The 22,181-nt window shown below is 42.7% G+C and overlaps 2 protein-coding genes across 3 annotated transcripts in view; both read left to right on the forward strand.

Annotated features, from left to right (window-relative positions):
- rbbp8l (retinoblastoma binding protein 8-like) overlaps window positions 1–5,010 on the forward strand; it is a 26,715-nt gene extending 21,705 nt beyond the window's left edge. For both annotated transcript variants that reach the window (XM_008296121.1, XM_008296123.1), the window contains exons 13-14: window positions 3,561–3,705; window positions 3,971–5,010. In XM_008296121.1, coding sequence (XP_008294343.1) covers window positions 3,561–3,705; window positions 3,971–4,032 — 207 coding nt within the window. In that variant the 3' untranslated portion in view covers window positions 4,033–5,010. The remainder of the gene's footprint in view (window positions 1–3,560; window positions 3,706–3,970) is intronic.
- A 5,548-nt stretch (window positions 5,011–10,558) lies between these two features.
- hck (HCK proto-oncogene, Src family tyrosine kinase) overlaps window positions 10,559–22,181 on the forward strand; it is a 23,600-nt gene continuing 11,977 nt past the window's right edge. The window contains exons 1-2 of the mRNA XM_008296124.1: window positions 10,559–10,717; window positions 20,964–21,103. Coding sequence (XP_008294346.1) covers window positions 20,972–21,103 — 132 coding nt within the window. The 5' untranslated portion in view covers window positions 10,559–10,717; window positions 20,964–20,971. The remainder of the gene's footprint in view (window positions 10,718–20,963; window positions 21,104–22,181) is intronic.

A 22,181-nucleotide genomic window follows, 5' to 3' on the forward strand; every position in this document is an offset into this window, starting at 1 on the left:
TTATATTTTTATATTTTATTTTATATTTTTTATTGAGTGTGCTTGAGCACAGAGCCTAAAGAACAATAAATAAGAACCTATTAAATCAGGTCATTGGATGTATTCAGTACTCAAATGCATTCAGTTCAGTTAGAGTCTTTCTCTAATTTATTTTGTTTAAGAACTTACTTACGTGATTTTAATACATGAAGTAAAATGTAAAACGTAAATGAAAAAGAAAAGAAAACATAAATGACAAAAAATAAAGTAGATGCTGTGTTGCCTCCACTGCCACGTGGACACCAAAGTGTTCAAACAAATCACAGGCAGATGTTGGAAAATGCCAACGCCAGTGCATTCACTGCATCAGGGACTTTGGGGACATCTCTGGTCGGCTGGTGTCCTCTCTGGGAGTCACTGCTGATGGGGGCTGTTTGGTGCAGCTTCTGGGGCAAATATCCACCAGACCTGTAATCGGTCAGGGGACGTCTCTGGTGGTGGTAGTTCAATTTGCCCCTGTGGACCCACTGTGGCCTGGACCTTTCCCCGCTGTTGAAGTTGCCCCTGTTGCGTTGGCAGTTGCAGCGGCAGCAGAAGTCCCCTCTGAAGTTTCTTGGAGCAATCCCCGCACGAAAGGTGTTCCTGTGCGAGGCTGCATTTGAGGGTCTGCCAAAGTGAGCGACTCGGCCCAGTGGTCTGTTGTACCTTTGGTTTTGAGCAGAATGTTGGTTTCTTTGAGGGCCGGTGATCCACCTTCTGTGTGTCACTTGTGCACCATTGTGGCTCCTCTGGTATTCTTGTCTTTTGTTGGTTGTTCTTGGCCCAGTATCTCCTTGCGGCTGATATCCTTCAGTGTCGCAGGTCCGTTGGGGTCTGCACACTGGATCCAGCGTTTTGCGATACTGGGCACGCTGCTCATGTCTGTGATTTGCCCTCACATCAGAGAAATTGCTGGTGAGCACTGACGCAGAAGTTCTACGATGGCCAGGATTCATCACTTTGTCAGCCAAGTTTCTTTTCTTCAGCAGAAACGAGGGGCAGCTGACCTGTTTTTTACTGTCCGTTGCCCCGCTGTCTGCTGCTGCCTTGGCTTTATCCTCTCCTGTTTCCATCGTCACGTCCTGGTCTTCCACTGAATCTGAGATCCTGCGGTAGCTGGCAAGCAGTTGGTTCCTGCCATTTTTACGCAGTGCCTGCAGATTTATGGAAGCAATGGCTCTTCTCATGGTCTCTCTCCTCTCTGGTTCTCCAGAGGTACGTCTTTCTGGGATGCTGCTCTGAGGTGTTCCAGCGGCAGGTGTTGCCTTGCAGACATCCTCTTCTGCATCCAGTGAGCCTTGGATCTTTCGATACTGGGCAAGCAGTTCAAACCTGCAGTGTTTCCGCAGTGCCCACAAATCCATGGAGGCATAAGCTCTCCTGTGTGACTTGTTGGTCTCGGGTGCTTCAGCGGTGCAGCTTTCTGAGTCTCTTGTCTGAGCTGTTTGTGCTGCAGGTTTATCATCCTCCTCATTCACCGACTCTGGGATTCTGCGGTAGCTGTCCAACAGCTTGTTCTTTTGCTGTGCACGCAGAGCCCACAGGTCAGAGGAGATCCTACTTCTTGTAGAAGCCAGGCTTCTGCAATGGTGGGCAGTGATGTCTGTACTGCCTGCTGCATCTACTGCTGCTGCTGCCTCGGCTCTGGCGTTGTCTCTTTGTGTCTTGGAGATCTTCAGTTCTTGGACCAGGACTTTGATGTCTCGCATTCTGCGTAGTGTTTTCAAAGTGGGCATAATCTTTCTTGGCTCCATTCTGTTGCGTCTAGATGCTATGAATTTCTCGTCTGGGATAAATATAGGATTATATTTCAAGCTTTGATCGAACACGCTCTACACAAATATCTTTTCTGCGCTTGCCTTCAGTGGTCTTCAGAAATGTCTTTGCTGTGTGGGTCAGGTCCTGCATTTAAGCACTTTTGTGACTCATCAGTTATGTCATATCATTTCTATGACATCATCAAAGGAAAGCATTGAATGACATCATCAGTACAGTTCAGCCCCGTCGCCATGGTGATGGACTCTAAACATTCCACTGTCAGAATGCAGCACTCAGGACGGCACGATTCATTCATTCATTTGTTTAATCATTCATTTATTCATTTGTCACACTATTTGAATGACAAAACTTTGGACATTTGCCACCTTTTAGGCCCAGAAACTTGGGTTGGACCTTTTAAATGATTTTGATTTTGAATTTGAATACTGAATGCTGATTTTGATTTTGATTTTTGAATGCTGTTGTTGCTGATTTTATGTTGGTGTTGTGTTGTTTTTTTTCTGGTGCAGCAATTTTCCTGAGGTCTTGTACCGAAGGGATTAATAGTTTTATTCTAATTCTAATTCTAATTTTCCAAACCCATTTGCTGTTGATGTGGTCGCTGCTGCAGAGCATTCACAGTTCAAACTGAAAGAATGACAGTAAATGATGTGCTTATGGCCAAGTGTAACTCTTCTGGGACGGTTTATTCCAGACACGACGCCACAGCTCCAGCACAGCAAACGGTGTGGTGACTGAATTCACATGTTGGGTTTTGTGCATTTAAAGAACACAACAAACAGAACCATACTGCAAAGAATGAGGGAGGTTTAATGCAGCAGAGCCACTGGGCCCAGGTGTGGCTCATTCAGCTCTGCAAAGGAAAGGACGGGGACACCTAGTGTCCAGGTGGAGGGTCTGCACTACACACTTTGCAGTAACGGTCCGCAGCGGATACACAGCCGGGTATCTTGGACTCTGAAACATTACCGTAGGCAAACGCTTACTTCCAGATTTTACACATGGTGAAGAACCAAATTATAACCCACGTCTCGTCTGTAGCCCACTGCCTCCTGATGCTAATGCTAACATCCAGCTATCAGTCATCTGTTCCCTTCATATTAGCAGTAGAACAGAAAGTAGCATTTCATTCATTATATCCTCATCATGTCTTATATTGAATTTCCCTTCTGGGCTAAATAAAGTATTTTTCATTTCATTTCATTCATATGGGGCTCCAAGGTGGCTCGGTGGTTAGCACCGTTGCCTCACAGCTAGAAGGTTGCCGGTTTGCGTCCCGGTGAGGACACCCGGGATCTTTCTTGCATGTTCTCCCCGCGCAGCGTGGGTTCTCTCCAGGTTCTCCGGCTTCCTCCCACAGTCCAGAAACATGCTGAGGTTAATTGGTGATTGTAAATTGTCCGTAGGTGTGAATGTGAGTGTGCTTGGTTGTTGGTCTCCAAGTGTAGCCCTGTGATAGACTGGGTACCTGTCCAGGTGAACCTGCCTTCACCCTGAGTCAGCTGGGATAGACTCCAGCCCCCCATGACCCTAGTGAGGATTAAGGTGTAGAGATGATGGATGGATGGATCGTTTTTTGAGATTTGGAATCTTAAAATGTGTGTGATATAATCAAATATATGATTTTAACTTGTTTTGAGCTGATTTACTCTCAGCTTTTTGTTGTCTTTTTATGGCCTGTTTGCCGTCTTACGTTTCAGTCTCTGTTGCTGGTTTATTTTCACTTGCGGTAACGTCTTCCCTGTCGTTGTGCTTCTTCACAGTCATCGTCGCCTGAGGACGAACCAGAGAGCAACTCCGACGAGCAGGACGAGGACGAGGGCAGTTCGGGGAGAGAGAGTAGCCGAGGCGTCAAGAGGAAGAGGACGTCCGTGGAGACAGACACCAACAGACACGCCGACTCCACCAGTAAGTGTTTGTGGGTGTTTTCTTCTTCTTCTGTTTTTTGTTGTTGTTTGTTGTTTGTTTGGTTTTTGAATTAAGATATAATTTCAACAAATGAACAAAACTAACAAATTTTTGTAAAATAGTGATTAACTGTTTTTTGCTTTGAAAAGACAGGTAAGATCTTCATTTTTTTTTTACAATGAGGGGATTATCTGTTTCTTTCTCACCAAAAAAACAGCATTTTAGAAGAATTTTCTTTTCTTTTCTTTTTTTGTTTCTGTTGCAGACAAGAACCAGGAGGGGAAGATCAAGATCACAGCGAGACACGACGAGAAGAGCTCGGGCTAAACGATGACTTCCCTTTGACTTGGTGATTTCACATCAGCCTGCGTTCACCGTTCAGTCGGCTGTAAACACAACACGGACGTCACCGATAAAGTTCATCCAGTTGGTATTTACACACCCAGCAGACCAGAAGCAGCCTCTGCATTCACTTTGATTTGGGTCTCTGTTCGTCTGATGAGTGCAAATCAAACATTGGCTTTGCTGTTTAGCTTCGTTTCGCTCTCCGTACGGGGAAACATGTGGCCCTTTAAGCTCCAGTGCTGACAGTCGAGCTGTAAAATCAAATGAGAAAAGCTGGGAACAACAGAGAGGAACCGCCCAATGATCTGTGTCTGAGCAGCTGCTTTCATGAGGATAATCGTTTTAATGCAAAGTTCACATAAAAACAACGATCAGAGCAACTTTAATTTATTATTTTTTTAAGGCATTATCGAGCTGAAAAAAGATTCCTGGGATTAAATTCAAGTTTGCATTTCAGCTGACCTTCCAGTCTGGCCCTGACATGTTTCCTCTGTGTGCATTTTTATCAGATATACTTTGATTTCTACTCATACAGCTGTCTGAACCGGCTTTAGGACAGCATTTTATATGATGTGTACAAATGTTAAAGCCCAGAATTTTAGAAAACAGGTTTTTTTTTTAAATAGCCTTAAACCTGCACTTATTGTTTTTTGGCTACTTGGGGGCAGAAACAGAAGCTGCTGATGTGGAACTCTGCAGGGACGAAGCAAACATAGCATTAATTTGCATTTATATTGCGAAAATAAAAAATAAAGTCACTGCCTTTTAAACCAAAACAGTGAGCTAAAGATTCTAAAGATCTCTGCGGCGCTGCAGTCGATGATAATTCTCTACGAGCAACTCATTTCACAGTAAAGTTTGCTATTTTATGCAATCTTAGATGGATTTCTAAAGTATTGCAGCTTTGATTTAAAAATATTATTTAGGTTATGGGCTGCACGGTGGCTCAGGGGCTAGAAGGTCGCCGGTTCATGTCCCAGTGAGGACACCCGGGATCTTTCTGCGTGGAGTCTCCATGTTCTCCCCGTGCAGCATGGGTTCTCTCCGGGTTCTCCGGCTTCCTCCCACAGTCCAGAAACATGCTGAGGTTAATTGGTGATTCTAAATTGTCCGTAGGTGTGAATGTGAGTGTGCTTGGTTGGCCCGGTGGCTGAAGGATGTGAGTTTTGAACCCAAGACGAGAGGGAGACAGGTTAAAGGGAAACCAGGTTTATTTGAGGGAATCCGGGGAAGTGAGGGACACCAGGAGGCAGGTGAGGGAGAAGAAAGTCTGGCTCGTATCCTGTGGCGTGAAAGCTGCCGTGGGAGACCATGCGGCTGACGCTTAGGCCGCTGGAGGGGACGCCGGGAAGCAAGGAGAGACATTGAGGGTTACTCGTGAGCTCTTAGTCCTTAGTGGACACAGCTAAGCGGCCTGATGTAGCGCTCGTGGAGCTGGCAGGCGTCTGAACAGCAGCTTTATCCAGCGCGCTGATGAGGGCAATGGGAGCATCCTCCTCCAACCAGCCCCACCCAGCCTGAAACCAACAGCACAGCCAGCCGCAAACACAAACAACAGAAGTCCAGAAACACAGTAAAACAAGTTCATGATCACCACAAGTGTAGCCCTGTGATAGACTGGTTACCTGTCCAGGTGAACCTGCCTTCACCCTGAGTCAGCTGGGATAGACTCCAGCCCCCCATGACCCTAGTGAGGATTAAGGTGTAGAGATGATGGATGGATGTTTAGGTTCTGAATAGTTTTTGTCTCTGTCTCAGCTCCATCTTCCTCTTTCAAACCTAAACAGAATCGAACGCTAAAAATAAATTCCGCACATGAGAGAAAACAGAACTTAAAAATGAACGTTCTAACTATTAAAACAAGTGGCGACTAAACAGGAGAACGCCGCCGTCGTAGTTCCTCAAACTGTATGTTTTAGACACCGGTTTGTCAGTGGAGCAGTTATTTCTGGAGGCCTTCGTGTTCTGCTTTGTCGTATTTTCGACGTCCTCATGCTAATCACTGGTCCGGCTCTTGTGGTTTCGCTGCAGCGGGGAGGGGGGGTCACATTTTCAGAGGTTAACTTCTGCTTTTACATGAACAGCTCGAGGCGCGTCATGCCATCGTCATGTTAGTATTGATTACTGGGGGTAGACAGGCGACACGAAGCCCATTTCTACTGAGGCGCTGAATCCAAAACTACAGTTGTGCACGATGCGCTGCGTTAGGGTAAATAAAATGTCTCCAGACGCTGAAATGCTCGACCTTCGCTACGAGGTGAACATCTGATTGTGAACATCTGATTGTGAACATCTGATTGTGAACATTAACACATTCTGCTGAGCTGCTGGGTGAAGACACCACCTCAGAAAGTCACACATTTTGCAACACATACCTTTTTTTTTACTACAGCTACGACGAGCGCAACAAGTTTTCTTGTGGAGAATGAATAAATTGTTCATATTTAACCGACAGAACAAACTCAGTGCCTTCTCAGATATTGATTGCAGCTGTTTCTGCTTTTGTCGTCCCTCTGCAGCCGTTCATACCTTTTGACTTCTAATTTTACATTTACAGCCTTTTTCTGTGCCTAAAACGTGACTTTCCCGGCACTGCTGTCCCTCCCTGGCTATATATTTTTTATTTTTTTTACCACAGTTGCACCTACTCCTCCCCACTTTCACGTCGCCAACGTAGAAAGACGGACGAGAGAAACATGTTCCTCTTCCTCTTTTCTTGTCAGAATGCACATATTTTTGCAAGTATTAACTTTCCACCGTCAGCTGTGGCAACCGGGCGGATCAAGAGAGAGGAGAAAGTCCGTTAGATGTGTAAAATAATTAAAGATGCTCCGGTTGATACGATATTTGCTCAAAATGTGAGATTCTTTAAAATCCTTCATTTCTTTTGTGCACTTTTTTTTTTTTATCTTTCCTGCCCCATCCCGTGCCCTCCTAATGCTGTTCTATTGATTTGTGCTGTTTCTGTTATGCCTCTCTGGTACCATTATATTCCATTAAGTCCAGAACTGTGTCAGTGATCAGAGGCCTTTTCAGTCTGTTAATTAAAATGTGTGCTACTGTAAGTGCTTTGACTTTCACGGCTGTTTGTTTGTTTTTTTAGAATAATAAAGCGCTCTCTCTAACAAACTTTTAATGCACTATTTTCTGATGCTGAAATAAATTTCTGTTCTTTAAAGCCGCCTCCATGTGATTCACATTTTGTACCATAACAAGTTCACCGCAGGCCTCTGATGGGCTGAACGATCCTCCCTGAATAACTGTGACTCTTCTGGGAAACTGAGGTAACATCACGTGTGACGTTCTATTCAGAACATTATGCAAACGAGTTGTGGTGAGTTGATCAACCAGAGTTGAACGGTTGAGCGTTTGTCATGATGCAGTTTCAGGAGACCGGCTCCAGCGTCAGCGTCCTGTAAAACCCTCCTGTCGAGACGTTAAAGCTTCGGTCACGTGACCGAGTCCAGACAAATGTGTGAAACACGGCGAAGCGTTTCGTCAACTCTGTTCAAGAAATCATAGGTTTGTCCAAGTTGCCGGTTGCATTTCGTCAACAGGAAATGACTGATGGAAATGTAAACTATTACAAAGTGAAATTAGCTTTTGCTTCCCTTTTTTCTTGTAATCTTCTATTTAATGTGAACTGAAAATGTTTCTTGTGCTGAGAACTAAAAGCAAAGATGTTTTAAAATAAGTTCCCCAACAGTCTGAATTTTCTCACATTAAACTCTAAAATTAGGGATTCAAGTCATTTATTATTAAGCCTCTGCTGATGCCAGTTTGGGCTGCAGGTGGCTCAGTGGTTAGCACTGTTGCCTTGCAGCTAGAAGGTCGCTGGTTCGCGTCCCGGTGTGGAGTCTCCATGTTCTCCCCGTGCAGTGTGGGTTCTCTCCAGGTTCTCCAGCTTCCTCCCACAGTCCAGAAACATGTTGAGGTTAATTGGTGATTGTAAATTGTCCGTAGGTGTGAATGTGAGTGTGCTTGGTTGTCTGTCTCTAAGTGTAGCCCTGTGATAGACTGGTTACCTGTCCAGGTGAACCTGCCTTCACCCTGAGTCAGCTGGGATAGACTCAAGTGACTCTAGTGAGGATTAATGTATAGATGATGGATGGATGGAAGACACCATTTTCTTTGATGCTACACACTGTAAGTATTGTAGATTAGCTGTAGTACCGGGCTTCACCACCAGGTTGAGCCTCTCACTGTTTAGCAGGTACTTCTGGATTGGCAAGCAGAGAGCATTGTGGGAGCTAGCTAGTAAAGAAATGAAAAAAAAAAGCCTTTCTGACTTCTTAACTCCAAAAACACCAAATCTACCATCAAGCATGGAGGTGGCAGCATCATGCCCCGGGGCTGTTCTGCTGCCAGTGGAGCTGGTGCTTTACAGGAAGTAAATGAAGACGGAGGATGACCTTCACATTCTTCAGTAAAAACCTCAAGTCGTCAGCCAGAAGGTTGAGCTTTGGTGTTACAAAACAGTGTCATCAAAAGCGGTAAAGAAATGGTTAACTCCCATAAGAACCTGTGGACTGTGAGGAAGAAACAAGTCTGTGGCAGAAAGCGGACATCTTTAGTTAAACTGCACCAGTTCTGCCAAAAGGAGGGTCAAAGATAAAACCAGAAGCTTGTGGACAGAAACCAGAAGAGGCTGACTGAGGTGAAAATAGCCAGAGGACACTTAAGCAAATATTAGTTTATCTTTTACCCTGTGAATTTTGTTCAGTTATTTCCTGTTTTATTTTGACATTCCCAGTCGTGTGTTTCTTGTGGCTTTGCTTCCTTTCTTTGTCTGTTTCCCTCCTGTTTTATTGGCCTTCACCTGATCTATGGGTCAATACTTTTGTCTTTTTCTTGTCTTGTGCCAGTTTGTCTTGTTTGCTCCTCTCATGTTCGCCGGCATTAATCTTCTCAGTGCTCCTGTGGTTTATGTTTCTCTTCCCTTTTTTTTTTAATGGTGGTGGTTTCTGGACTTTGTTTCACTGGGTTATGCTCTTTATGGTTTTATTTTTCCTGGAACACAAGCCACCTTTTGTCTGTTATAACCACAACCTGCTTGACCGTCTGCACCTGAACACCCTCCTGATAGACTCAGCTACACTCCACTTTATTACAAACACCTGTTCGAGTGCTCGGGACACAAATATCTAAATAGCCAATCACACGGCAGCAGCTCAGGGCATGTAGAGCACCTTAAGGATGAGGTGAATTTGAATCATTGACGTGCAGCCAACACGTGATCCAAAATCTCTGAAGAGCACCGAGTTGAATCTCTTCCACAAAGAATTCGGGCAAAATGGAGTCCAACCGGGTACGAATACGGTGAACAAGGTGGTCGGTGAATGTGTGACTCCTCGTTTGCCTGAATCTCTCCAGAGTTGGAGGCTGCAGCGTCGCCATCGTGACCCATAGAGCCACAATGATGGAAAATACTCCTGGTTGAAATACACCAGAATTACCTTCAAATCACATGAAGCTAAAATAAAACACACGAAGAAGGAATCCAACAAGATCAAAGAAATATTAAAAGGAAGTGCAGTTGTGTAAGCTCAAAGCCGAACACAGGAACAGTCTTAGGAGAAGTGCAGTGACACTGATGTCAGCCAGGTTGGATCAGACGCCTCCTCTCTTTGTTACTCATTCATCATCACAGCAGGTCAGAGAACATGTTGGTGGTTAAAACACACCTGGACGCCTGTAGCTCTGTGTAATCATTAAACTAACTGGGGATCTTCATGCTGCTCAACCTTGTTTCTGAAGAGCTCCAAACTGAGGCCTGCAAAAGGCTCATGAGCAGCTCCTGAACTCAACATTCTGCATGTCCGGGACATTTCATCTTCCAACACTTCATTCATCTTCATCCCTTTCATTCTTATCCGACCCCCTCCGGCGCTGCAGCCTGGCTTCAGAGGGAACTTTTCTTTTCTAATCCTGGATGTTGATTACGGATTAGAGCTGAGAGCTTTGTCTTGTGTGTTAATGCCGAGCTGCTGCTGCTGCTGCTGCTGAAGCCCTGAGGCTGAACCGCCCACGCCTCCACCACAAGGACTCAGGGAGCATGATAGCTGTCAACCCCTCATTTGAATACCTGTTCAGGTGTCCTGCACGTCATGCAAATGCGTCCCTCACCTGTCCGCCCGTTCATCCGCCTGTCCACCACTCCTCCACCTGACATAAACCCGATGTTAAACACAGAAAAATGACTAAATAAAGTAGGCAAACTGCACCGTGACATCAATCTAAAGAGAAAATAATAAAAAACTAAAACATTCATGAGCTTTGGTAACGTCTTTAATCTTTGACGCTGCGCTTTGACGCACGGAGGAAACTTCCTGCGCCCCTCTCCGGTTCATTAACTCACCACCAGAGAAACAGCTGACGGAAAAAGTCGCGGCTGCGGCTGATTCAGCCAGTGAAACCGACATTGTGATTGGTTTTCGCTGGTTCCTCTTTTCCCATCGCAGTCATGATGCGCAAAGCTCAAACTTCCTCCTAGCAGTCCAGTCCGCTGCGCCCCGCCGTCCTGTGCGCATCTCCAGCTCCAACACAGCGGCACCAGCGAGGGATGGAAGCTCCAGAAAAGCAATGAGGACTATTTTTGGCGCGTTTATCTGAATCTAGAAGCTCATAATCAACCGCACAGAGAGTCGAAGTGGGAGATTAAAACGCGGTGAGTGTCTGTCTTGATGTTTGTTTTGTGGAGAGGAAGAAGCCAAACTGTCAGAAACACGACTGTCAGAGAGAAAGAAGAAGATTAAATTTTAGAAAATTGAGGGTAGAATTTGAGAATTCTGTTGAATGAGATAAATGCAGTTTTACAAAGAGGATGCTCAGTTCCAAAAAGAGGAACTTCAAGGTCTTTGAGTTGACTCAGCCACCGCCTGCAGGAATCACAAATCATATGTAAAAGAGTCAGGGAGGTGTGAAAGTGGAGCCAACAGGTGGATGCTTCTATCACAGTGCTGCTCTTGTTATTTTCTACTAAGTGAAGAGTCTCAAGTATTTCCTCTGTTTCATTTGGTCTTCATCTCTGCGTGCCAGTTATTTTTAGACCGTCCATCTACTGCACCAGAAATTCGACTGGTTTCAGTTCTGCCCTTTGTTCTTTCAGTGTCTGTCAGGTAACTTTCCGTTCACGAGCCTAAAGTCAGACCCGGCAGAGTTACATAAGAGACATGCGAGTGTGTGAAGACATGTGTGCGCCTTTAATAACGTTTGTGTGTGTTAATCCCGGTGAGTCTCACTGAGGAAGTCTTAGCAAACGCTGCAGAAAATGCCGATATTACATCATACTGGTGGTGACCAGTGTCCTCATCCAGCTGCTCGTCTGGCATCGGTGCTGAGGTCACATCGGCCTGATTTCCATCCAAAATGTTGTAAATAGAAGGTTTACAATCAACTCATGTTTTCCTGCCGGTTTCAGCGTAACTATGTGAGTTTGGTTCAGGTCATCGGGGACAAAATGTCTTCAGCAGCTGCAGCTTGAAGTTCCTCCTGTCAATTGAAGAAGTGACTCTTTATACTGAGAAAAATGCAAATATGTGTTTCCACTGAGTCGTTTCTCAAGTTGGCTTTAATTTCCAGCTTGAACTGAGTTTAAAAGGATTTCGAGTGCAAATGGATTTATTTCACCCTCGACTTCGGCTTGATTCGTCCTGTTGGTCGTTTTGAGTTTGTTCAACTCGTAGATGTGAGTGAAGAATTAGTTCAAAGTTGTTTTATGAGTTTTAAAAATGTGGTTAAATTGATTGAACTCCACAAGTTCAATAAGAAATGACACTAAGTGGTGGTCAAACTAATTGTTGATTTGCATTTCTAAGCTGAACAACAACAACAGTGAGTTCATTTTTAAAGTTAAAATCTTCACTTGTGATGACTGTTTTGTTGTTGTTTTTAAATTAAGTGATGCATCATGTCTATAAAATACCAGGAAATAAAAACAACCACTTTTGTTTTGGTCCAACCTTTCCTCCTGACTCAAAGTGCCTCATTTGGAATAATAGAAAACAGACGGGAGAAGCTTTTTTTTCTAATAATTGGCATAAATATTTAGTCCTGAACGACCCAGTTACGTTATTTTGTTGTTCAAAGACACTCTGAGAACGTTCTAGCTGAACTTTATTTATTATTCTTTTAAATTTCCAGATTGTTTGAAGACATTCTAGACACGTTCTTCTAAAAACGTTTGCAGAACGTTGCACTGACAGCGCCCTTCCTTTGTTGTCGTGTAATATTGCAGAAACATTTTATACGAGAACATTCTCAACTTTCCCGAAACAGTTTGAGAACATTGCCGGCAAAGTGTTCCACCTTTGTTGATGTATTAAATGACAGGAAAACGTTCTTAGTTTAACATTATAGGAACATTATTTTAAATGATAAGAGTCCTTAAAATGTTCTTTCAACATTAGATTGAAACGTTTTCTTTAAAACATCACCAGAACTTGTAGATCCAAATATTTAGTGCTAAACATAACTACTTTACTTTCTACTCTTTCTGTATGTTTACTTATAGTTTACCCCTGTTTTTATTCTGCTTATTATTTATTCGGCTTTTTCTTAAAAACCTTAAAGACCTGAGTACTTATTTCGTACCACGCACGTGTGAATGTGAGCTGCCATGACAAATAAAGTTCCTTCAATCCTACATAATGTTAGCAAATGTTGTGGGAATGTTCCCTGTAATTGTTCATAAAATGGGAAGTGAAACGAGCTGCTGTGTTTAGACTGTGTTTGATCAGACGTCTTGTTTCATGAGCTGAGCTGCACCAAGTTTAATATCGTCATGAGAAGCAGTTTAAAAACAAAAAAAACAAAAAGTCTCTTCCTGTTGATAAGTGACTCAATAACAGCACAAATAGAAAATCTTTCCATTTCTTCATTCCTGGTGCAGCTCCAGGCTGCCAGCTGATGTTGTTGTGGCCTCGGGCAGCTTGTCGCGGCTACAAGTCCCTCAGAGCAGAGCATGAATTATTCCTGACTGGTGTCTCTGGAGAGCGGCTCGGCTCGGAGGCAGGATGATACGAGGTTCCTAAACGTGTGGACAGCAGCAGGTCGAACAGCAAGTCTGGAACGATGTGCTTTTTAAAAATCAAACAGCATCACGACTGTGGCTGCCTGTCTTGGTTTGTGTAGTGGTTTGACTCCACTCCATTTGCATGATGGGTAATGATTAGACGATCCTCATCTGGGCCTTTATGTAAATGCGAGCGGTCGGCCATGTTGGAAAGGCAGCACGCTTACGTTGTGATCCGTGTTTTGTGTGGCTTCGGGCTAAAATTACAATTATTTATTTCTGCTGTTCAGTGGAAAGTTTGCATATTTAACAGTTTGAGCTCATGTTTAACACATTAACCCTGTCATAATATTCTATTATCCTAATAATGTGCTGTTTAAATACCAGATCTGCTGCCGTGTGAAGAGGTCAGGACTTATTTGAAAGCATAACTTTACTTGTAGCTTGCTAAAAAAGGAATAAACACATTCTTCCTTTATTTTAAATTAGAAATTGAATTCATAAGCAAAAAAAAGCGCTTTTGCTCAAGTCAGCAGAGGGAATCTTGTTGCCGCTGCAGCTTCACTTTCGAGGTTCTGTGTAAGGAACTGATTTCAACAGAAAATAGGATTCAGCACTCGTTAAACTGGTTCTTAAGCAAAAGAAAAAGTAATGTGAGAATTTCTTTTATTATAATACAGTTAATGTTTTGAGTTGTGGTCTGTTGGTCAGACAAATAAAACATAACAAGATCCTAAACTGGGAATTGTGACGAGCTTTCCTGACTGTGTTCTGATGTTTTATAGACCAAAGGATTAATTGATTACTTGAAAAAATAATGGTGAGTTGCAGCTCTGACTCTCTGCCACCAAATAACTCCAATAAAAATGAAGAACCTTTAATGTTTTCAAGAACCACGTGAAATCCCAGAAACATAAAAAGGTTCTTCAACCGATGAAGAACCCTTTAAGAGCCGTTATTTTTCTGGGTGTAGTGTCGGGGTTTAGCAGACGTATTTCAGTTGTGTGCACGTTGACTTTCCTCATTACAACATGCTGCATTATACTCAGATATTTTACTTGAGTAACACAGTCGCAGGCAGTATTTGAAAGTTTTTAGACAACATCTTTTCTTGTTTTTGAAACTCCTAAATGTTGATATTAGTTTCTATAAATCAATCTTCCTGAGGATGTCGTTCAAGTCCTGATTCCCGAACAAACAGTAAATTTAAAATGCGCTACACGCCGTGTAGTTTTTATGCAATGTGACAAATATTTAAAATGTACAGCGAGGGAAGTGGAACTGTGCCCCACATCAAAGCACAATATATGTCTGAGAACTCACATTTCTTTAAGTTGTTCTGCTTTTGTTTTAAGTAGCTGAAACCAAACACAAGCCTGAGTTAGGATTAGTCATCTGTGTATGTATTTGTGACGTGTTTTTCACCACACAGACAAATGATCATGACCTTTTTCTTGTTATTTTTAAAACTTTCTTCGCATAAGAAAGTCTTTACATTCCTTTATTAAGTTTTTTTCTGTTGCTCAGGTTTAAAAAATGAGGAATCGTGCTAATTGCTGAGCTTCAGAGGTGCAGACAGACAAATTTCTGCTACGTTTGGGCAGAGCTAGCATCACTGTTTTCAGTCTTTATGCTAAGCTAAGCTAAGCTAAGCTAGCTGACTCATGGCTGTTGCCATACATTGAGCGTACAAACATAAAAGAATATTGTCATCTAATTCTCAACAGGAAAGTAGGTAGGCATCATTCCTAAAATGTCAAAGTTCACATTTGAGTGTTTTTTGTCCTGTTGAAGCTCGTGTCACTGCTGTCGATGTAAATTTGACATTTCCTCCGTTAGATGTGACCTTTCTGCCGACGTTCGAGTTTAAAACAGTTGAACGTGATGGGGTTCATTTAATTTTTTTTTCTGTGGTTTCAACTGGGATGGAAGATCTATTTATGGTCGATGATTAAACCACAAGTTACAGGAAAGAGGATATTAAAAAAAAAAAGTAGAGACGAAAGAACTGAAACTGTTGAGGCAGTCGAAGAATAAGAATTATCTCATTAAATGATCTGACAAGGAGAGTAAAACGCTGAAATAGCCAGAAAAACTTGTGTTTTTAACCAGCTTTGCATCCGGTTCTTAATGTAAAACTAGATGCATTTTCAAATTTCAGAATTTAGTTTATTCATTAAATAGGGACCATCTACGGTTAAGAGCAGCATCATTCTGTGGCCTTCTCACGATGTTTTCCTCTCCCTCGTCCTCGGTCTGTTGCTCTGCAGGACGTAACAAGTCGTGAGAGTTTGGTTGTGGTGTTCCGTTCTCGGCTTTTCACTCAGCATTATAAATAGCTGCGGGGCGGTTTTGTTGCGCTAAAATACTGTTTTAGTTTATTCTATATGTTGAAGCCTCATGTCATAAGAGGCTGTGTTGAAGCGTCACAGGAAGAGTTTAGAGAAATGTGCTTGTTTACTTACTCTCCAGGACTCGTGTGTTTGCTGGTAGGATGCTCATTAGTGACCTTTTGGTTGGCGTCAGCTGGAAGGCGGGTGTTTCACTGGACTGTTGTGGAGAAGATCTGTGGTCATGAGCTCTGGATAGACACATACAAATGGGTTTCCTCTGTAGGGTTCAGCTTTAGAGATGACGTGAGGAGCTCAGACAGCCAGAGGGAACCTGGATTAGAGGAACCGGACCCACCTGTGCTGAGGTTTTCCGGTTATGTCCAACAGAGAGGAGGTAGACCCAGAACTCGCTGGAGGGCTGACGTATCTCCTCTGGCCTGGGAGAAGCTGGAAAACATTGAGAGTAGGACGTCTGGATAGATAGACGGGTTGGTTGGTGTTTTTTCTTTTGTCATTATCCATCATCACATACCCAGAATCAGTCCAGGTGTCCAAACTCTGACCCACGTCCATCAGCTTTACCTGGAGATGTGTGTTCTCTCCACATCCTAAAAAAAAAAAAACAGCTTTTGAAGTGAAAAGAGTCAAACCTTCAACTGCTGCCCAGCTGGTAATGCAGCCAACCTTCATGGTGAGTTTAACTCACATGGCTGAGGGGGGGTTGGTGAGTCCTGACCACTAGAGCTCCTCTCTGAAGCTCCAGAACATTCCCCCCAGTTTACCTCTTCCAGTTGAGGCGACTCCTTTTACTGGGATCCAGTTCAGCAGAGATTATCGTCTGGACACTTACCTGAGACGTGTTGTTAAAGAGACCCCACCAGGAGTTCAGACCATCGCTCCTTCACCCTGACAAGGTGGTGAAGGACTTTATTTGTTTGTTGTCACCATGATGTATGCTGAGCGGAACATTTACAAGCTGAAGACCACCATGTTGGTGTCCATAGAGTTCATCTAGCACAGCTAGAGCTGAACGTGTCCAGACTATGAAACACTGGAGCATATTTAGCAGTTACAAGAAGCTTTATGTGAGATATAAAGAGTAAATTATAAAGTTCTTATCCTGTAGACATCTATTTATTTTGACCTGTTCATTTATGGGATGATCATCAGAACAGAACAAAACTTTGGATTCTTGGATTCTGATCTGAGAAACTCCACGTTTCAGTAAAAACAAAGCTACACAGATTTACATGTTAAATTTGTGTAGTGAGAACATGTTTCTCGGAGGTCAGTTCCCTCAGCAACACATTTAATAGGAGGATCATTTCTAAATCATGTCAGACCCAGCTTAGCATTTCTGCAGCTCTGTGTTATTTACCAGTAAAATGTACATCAGTAACCGTGTATGCAATGATCTAACTTCAGCGATACGGCTCGTCTGTCAGTCTAGAATAACACATGAATGCAAAAATGTGTGGATAAACTTCTGGATTCTAGGAACATATGACTAATACAAAGAGCATTTCCTGTTAGAAGTTGTTGGTTTACGCTGTTTTACTCTTTGTGTTATTTATTAAGCATAAACTTCTCATTTACGTAACCTTTTGTGTGGGCGACGACAACATGAGTTGCAACAGGGCAAAAGAGCTTAAATATGGACGCTTAAAAGAATATGTAGACATTTAGGGAACGTTAATATCGCTCTGAGCTGCGAGTTGAATTAGATCATCTTCAGCTTTGGCTCCCCTGGTGGACACATGTAGGCACAGCGATCTCTAATATGAACGTAAAACCAACCGTTTGAAGCATCACTATGATCTCACACATCTCCCCGTGTTGAGCTGTTAATCAAATGATAATCAAATGATGCTGTAACATGAAGGGGTTTTTGAACCTGATGCCAGTTTTTAGTTCCTCATTGGTACCGAAAGTTCGATCACACATCTAAGTGTCGCCCTTCAGCAGCCATTCATGTAGCTTTTTATTTAGATTCAGGCTAAATGAAAGTGTTTTGCCATTGACGTGTGCATTAACCAACTATGCTTCTGCTGAGCCAAACTAGGGCAACGTTTCACCATCTGCCTTGAGCTGACCTCCATTTTGGATCAGTAAAGCACACATAAGAGGGCCACGTCTGGTTATTTTTGCAGAAGAATTACGCTGCAGACTTTCACAGAGAGGTCAAAACTGTCTGTTGAACCCTGAACCGTCCTTTGATTCGACTTCAGAAGAGGAAGAAGGTTCGGGGGGAGATCGAAAAAGGGAACCAGGCGCGTTAACACCACCGATGTTGACCTCTAAAACACCACTTCCTGTGTCTAAATATTCAAATGAAACATTTTCCATTGCAGGTCTCGGTGCAGGAGGGGCGTTGAGGCTGCATAATAGTGATGAATGTAAAGACAGTTCTGCAGAATAGATTAAAAAAACGCTTCTAGAAATGTGATGTCGATAAAAAAAAAAAAAATCACACTAGAGCTGTTGTGCATTTCCAGGTAATAAACACGACTTCCTTCACTCGGTGCAATAAAATGCAGCTGTGAGCAGAGATGGAAGCGCCGTCCTCTTTACATCTTTACATGCACGGCGTTATAAAACTCTGCATCAGACTCCCTCTTTGTTCTCGCTCCGGTTTCACCTTGTTCTGTTTATCTGCGCGCTGCATTTGCATACATAGATACTCGTATGCAGATGCACGATGCAGAAGGAAAGCAGCACATTCCCTGGATGTTACACATGAATAAAGGAGGCTTGTGTGGAAATACTTTGGAAAAAAAAAAACAAAGAGCTTCTTGGAAAAGCTTGCTGGTGCTAACGGACAACTGAGGCTGCAGCATGTGTAGAAATGATTAATTAACCGGCAGAAGCGTTTCGTTCAGTCACGGTCGTCCAGTGAGCTGTAAGGCATCTTTGTTTGCTCAGCATTGAATGATATTTCTACCAGCACCATGTGATGTGCCCCTTTCACACTTCCTCCACCTCGAATTTGTGGCATTTCAAAGCACATTAGCAGCGACACTGGAGGATAAAGCAGCGGTGGAGGTTGCCCAACATTCACAAAATAACATCCCAGCTAGAATGTTGTTGTTTTGTTTTCCATCTTCTTGTTTTTGTGGTCATGCTAACCTGATTATGAACCCGTTTAGCAAAGCCAGACTTTTTAAATCTAATCACACAAGTGGTGAAGAATAAACTATAATTAAACTATAATCCAGCCAAAGCAGGACAGAAAGCTGGTTTAAAAAAAGTCAACCGTGAGAACGTCAAAGTCCGTCATGTTGTCGTTATCGCTGCACCATCGTACACGACAACGTCTGACTATTATCAGATTGTGGTTTCTGTTAAACTAATGTGTTGCTAAGATGTGTTTTAATGTCATGTCAGGCAGTTTTATCTTCACTGAGCTGCAACCCTGGAAAGGTTTTGGGAGCAAATATAGAACAAATATTAAAAGATTATTATGACAAATTCCCGTACAGCAATAAAACGGCTTTGAAATTAGGTGCATGCAACAGGAAATTAAAACTAGACGACTGGAGGATCTATATTTGTCATATGTGTGGCTGAAAGAAAAAGAGTTTTAGTCAGCTGCTAAAAACTGTTTCCGTCCTCAGAGTCTGTTGCTGTCAGGTAGCGTTCAGACAAGAACCGAAGACATTCGCACCAACAGGCAGGTTGTGGTAACGCATAACGAACTCTAACTTTTTGAAGGACGATGAGGAGCAAAGAAAAGGCGGCTGGAGAATCCTGGTGTGTAGAAATCAATCCAAAGAGGATGTCAAAAGAAAGCAAATAATGCAAAAGGTGCAAAACCAGAACCCCAAAATCCATGGAACTCGCTTTCTGCACGCTGATCTCGACTTGATCTTCCATAATGGAGATGCCATTTTCCAAGAGAGTCGATTGGTTGATTGATAGGTAGATCTTCTATATGTGTTGCTCTGTTGTCTCAAACACAAGCTGCTCCAGAACAGGTCAGGTGTGCAGGAAGTTACTGTGCTGATGTACTCTAATCCTGTAAAGTCGGGCTTAAACCTGAAGTTAACTGGCTAACTCCCAAATCCCACTTCATAGTAGTGGCCTCTGGAAACAGGCGGCAAATTAAATGTCAAGTGTGTTAAGAAATGTAGGAATAGAGAAGTTAAACCACTGAATGTCAGCAAAAACTGTGACATTTTTCATTTAAGCTGCTCTTAAATCGTGCTTGAAGTAAACATATCCTGTTATTATTTCTAATTTCCAGTAATCTTCTCCTATTGGTAAGCTTATATGGGATGAAATGTAAAATAATTTTTTGGAATATAGGTCAATTAATTCTTCTAAAACGGCAGATATGACGACCACAACTACATTTCAGTGGTATTGACTGAATAATTGAGTATTTTACCAGCATACTAACCCATTTTCTAATTTCTATTGGCTGCAGCACCAGCAGTGTGAAACAGACTCGACGGCAAATCAAGAGCGAGCATTTAACATAATGATGCATTTACTGCAACAACAACTGAATGCATGCAGGCTTCAGTCAGTTACTAAACAACAACTCAGCAGGTTTGCAGATAAAACATATTAGCTTAGAATCTACATCGAGAATAATGTCCTAAAAGAAAAAGGGGAAAATGTGGCGCTACAGTCGATTTAAATCAAACTCCAGAGCGGAGTAGCTGTGAAGGATTAGTTGCCATGGTGATCTAGCAGGATCAACAAACCTCACTAACCTCACTCGTACACTCATTTGGTACCATTACTATCTCATCCCAATTGTTGCTTTGTTCATCCCAAACTTATCAGTCCAACCCAGAGGAGCATCTCCTGAATTAGCGCCCCCTACTGGCAGCAGGTAAACACAGCGCTGATCGTTTTTAGCCTCTGGTTTTTGGGTTGAAACAGGTCATGGTTACAACAAAAAAACAAACAGGTGGCTGATTTGTTTAAAACTGGGACAGCGGGTCATATGTTGGTCCATCCATCAACCCCAACCTCCTTTTTAGGCCAGCTTTATGACGCTTTACTTCCTCCTTTATTACGGCTACTAGAGTTCCTTTCCCCATAAACGTTAATTATGGGTTGTAACACCCTGCTGACATGAACCACCGCTGAGCTTTGAGTTTGTTTGTTTTTTATTGGAAGGAACGACTAAAGTTTATTGATGTCAGACAGACTATTACACATAACATCGACTGTACACGGAAGGGAACCAGATTCAAATCGACTCATGCTGGTGTCCCTTCTGTGTTTTCAAAGGTCATCTAATAAATTAATTGTTTACTTATTGAGTCTACATGTGCAAACAGAGGAACTGAAACTGGTTCATAACCTGGTTTAAGGTCTTAAAGCGAATCACAACCATGTTTGTGTAATAAAAGCTTGAAAGCGTCGTTTTATCTTCATTCACGAGACGAGGATCTTTTTTTTTTTTTTCGTTCTGCACATTCTGTTTCTGTTCAGTAATAAAGACTTTGAACTCCAAAACGTTCTATTTTCAAGTCACTCTGAGGTCTCGAGGCTTCGTTTTATTCCTGCTCACGGTTTTCACGTCTCGCTGTTTCTCTGTTGTCCTCCCGCAGAAGGCATCATGGGCTGTGTGGGCTCAAAGAAGGAGCAGGAGGCTCTGGGCAAAGGGACCGGTACCGACGAGCTGCAGACCCGAGCACAGACGGCCCACTACGTCAAAGATCCCACGGCGGGAAACTCCGGGAGCAAAGCTGTAAGCAGCAGCGTGGTGACACATGAACTTCTGAATAATCATTTACACCGTTCTTCTTCTTTTAAATCTTTACAGTTGGGTTAAGTTTTATTCAGACAGCGCATGAAGTCGAGTCTCAGGACGCTTCACGTTATAAAATTTACAGAGAAACTGAACGACTGAGCAGCACAGTGAAGAAACAAACCTCTGACAGAACCAACTTTATCCTGTACTTTACTTAAAGCAACAGCAAAATAACAACAACAATCTTTAACAAGTAAGAGTCACATTAGGTACAGAAGTTATAATACCTCTGTGGCTGTTCTGCCAGCTGCACAGCAGCAAACAGGAAGTAACTCCAGAGGGTCACCAAAATGGCTGAGAAGGTCACTGGGTGCCCTCTGCCCACACTGGAGGACCTTCAGGAGAGTCGACACCATCCTGAAGGACTCCTATCACTCGGGACACTTCCTGTTTGAGCTACTGCCATCAGAACCAGAACTAACAGACTGAAACACAGCTTCTTTCCAGCTGCTGTCAGAGCCATAAACGCCTCCTTGTCATAATAAGTGCAATATATTGTAAATATACAGCTGCCACTACCTCTGAGCAATATACACCGTGTTCATGCTTACTATTTAATTTCATATATATATATATATATATTTCTTTCATATTGTATATAGTTGTTTACAAAGTTTGTATATTTTGTTTTTGCACTGAAAGGCCTGCACCTTACTTTTCGTTGTCCTCATTGCAATGACAATAAAATTAATCCAAATTAGGAATACTTTAATATTTATGGGTTCTGGTTCTGAGCCTGTCGGTGGGATCAGAATGAAAATAATTTAACACTTAGGTTCCCAAATTCTACCAGCAGGTTTAAAAAATCCCCCAAATGACATTTATTATAGCCAGAAACTGTAAAAAAAAAAAAAAATCCCCACAATTCATTCAACTTTCCAAATCGTTCTGATCGATGTGAGGTTCCAACAGTTGGACATAAGCTCATGCAGTAGCTGCTGTTTTAAATGTGTGATATAAACAGCAGTTGACTTCCAGGTCCAGCTGAAAAATGCAATATTTCATCAAAATCTTT

Source organism: Stegastes partitus, unplaced genomic scaffold (assembly GCF_000690725.1).
Source record: "Stegastes partitus isolate 25-593 unplaced genomic scaffold, Stegastes_partitus-1.0.2 Scaffold1101, whole genome shotgun sequence".
Taxonomy (NCBI): domain Eukaryota; kingdom Metazoa; phylum Chordata; class Actinopteri; family Pomacentridae; genus Stegastes; species Stegastes partitus.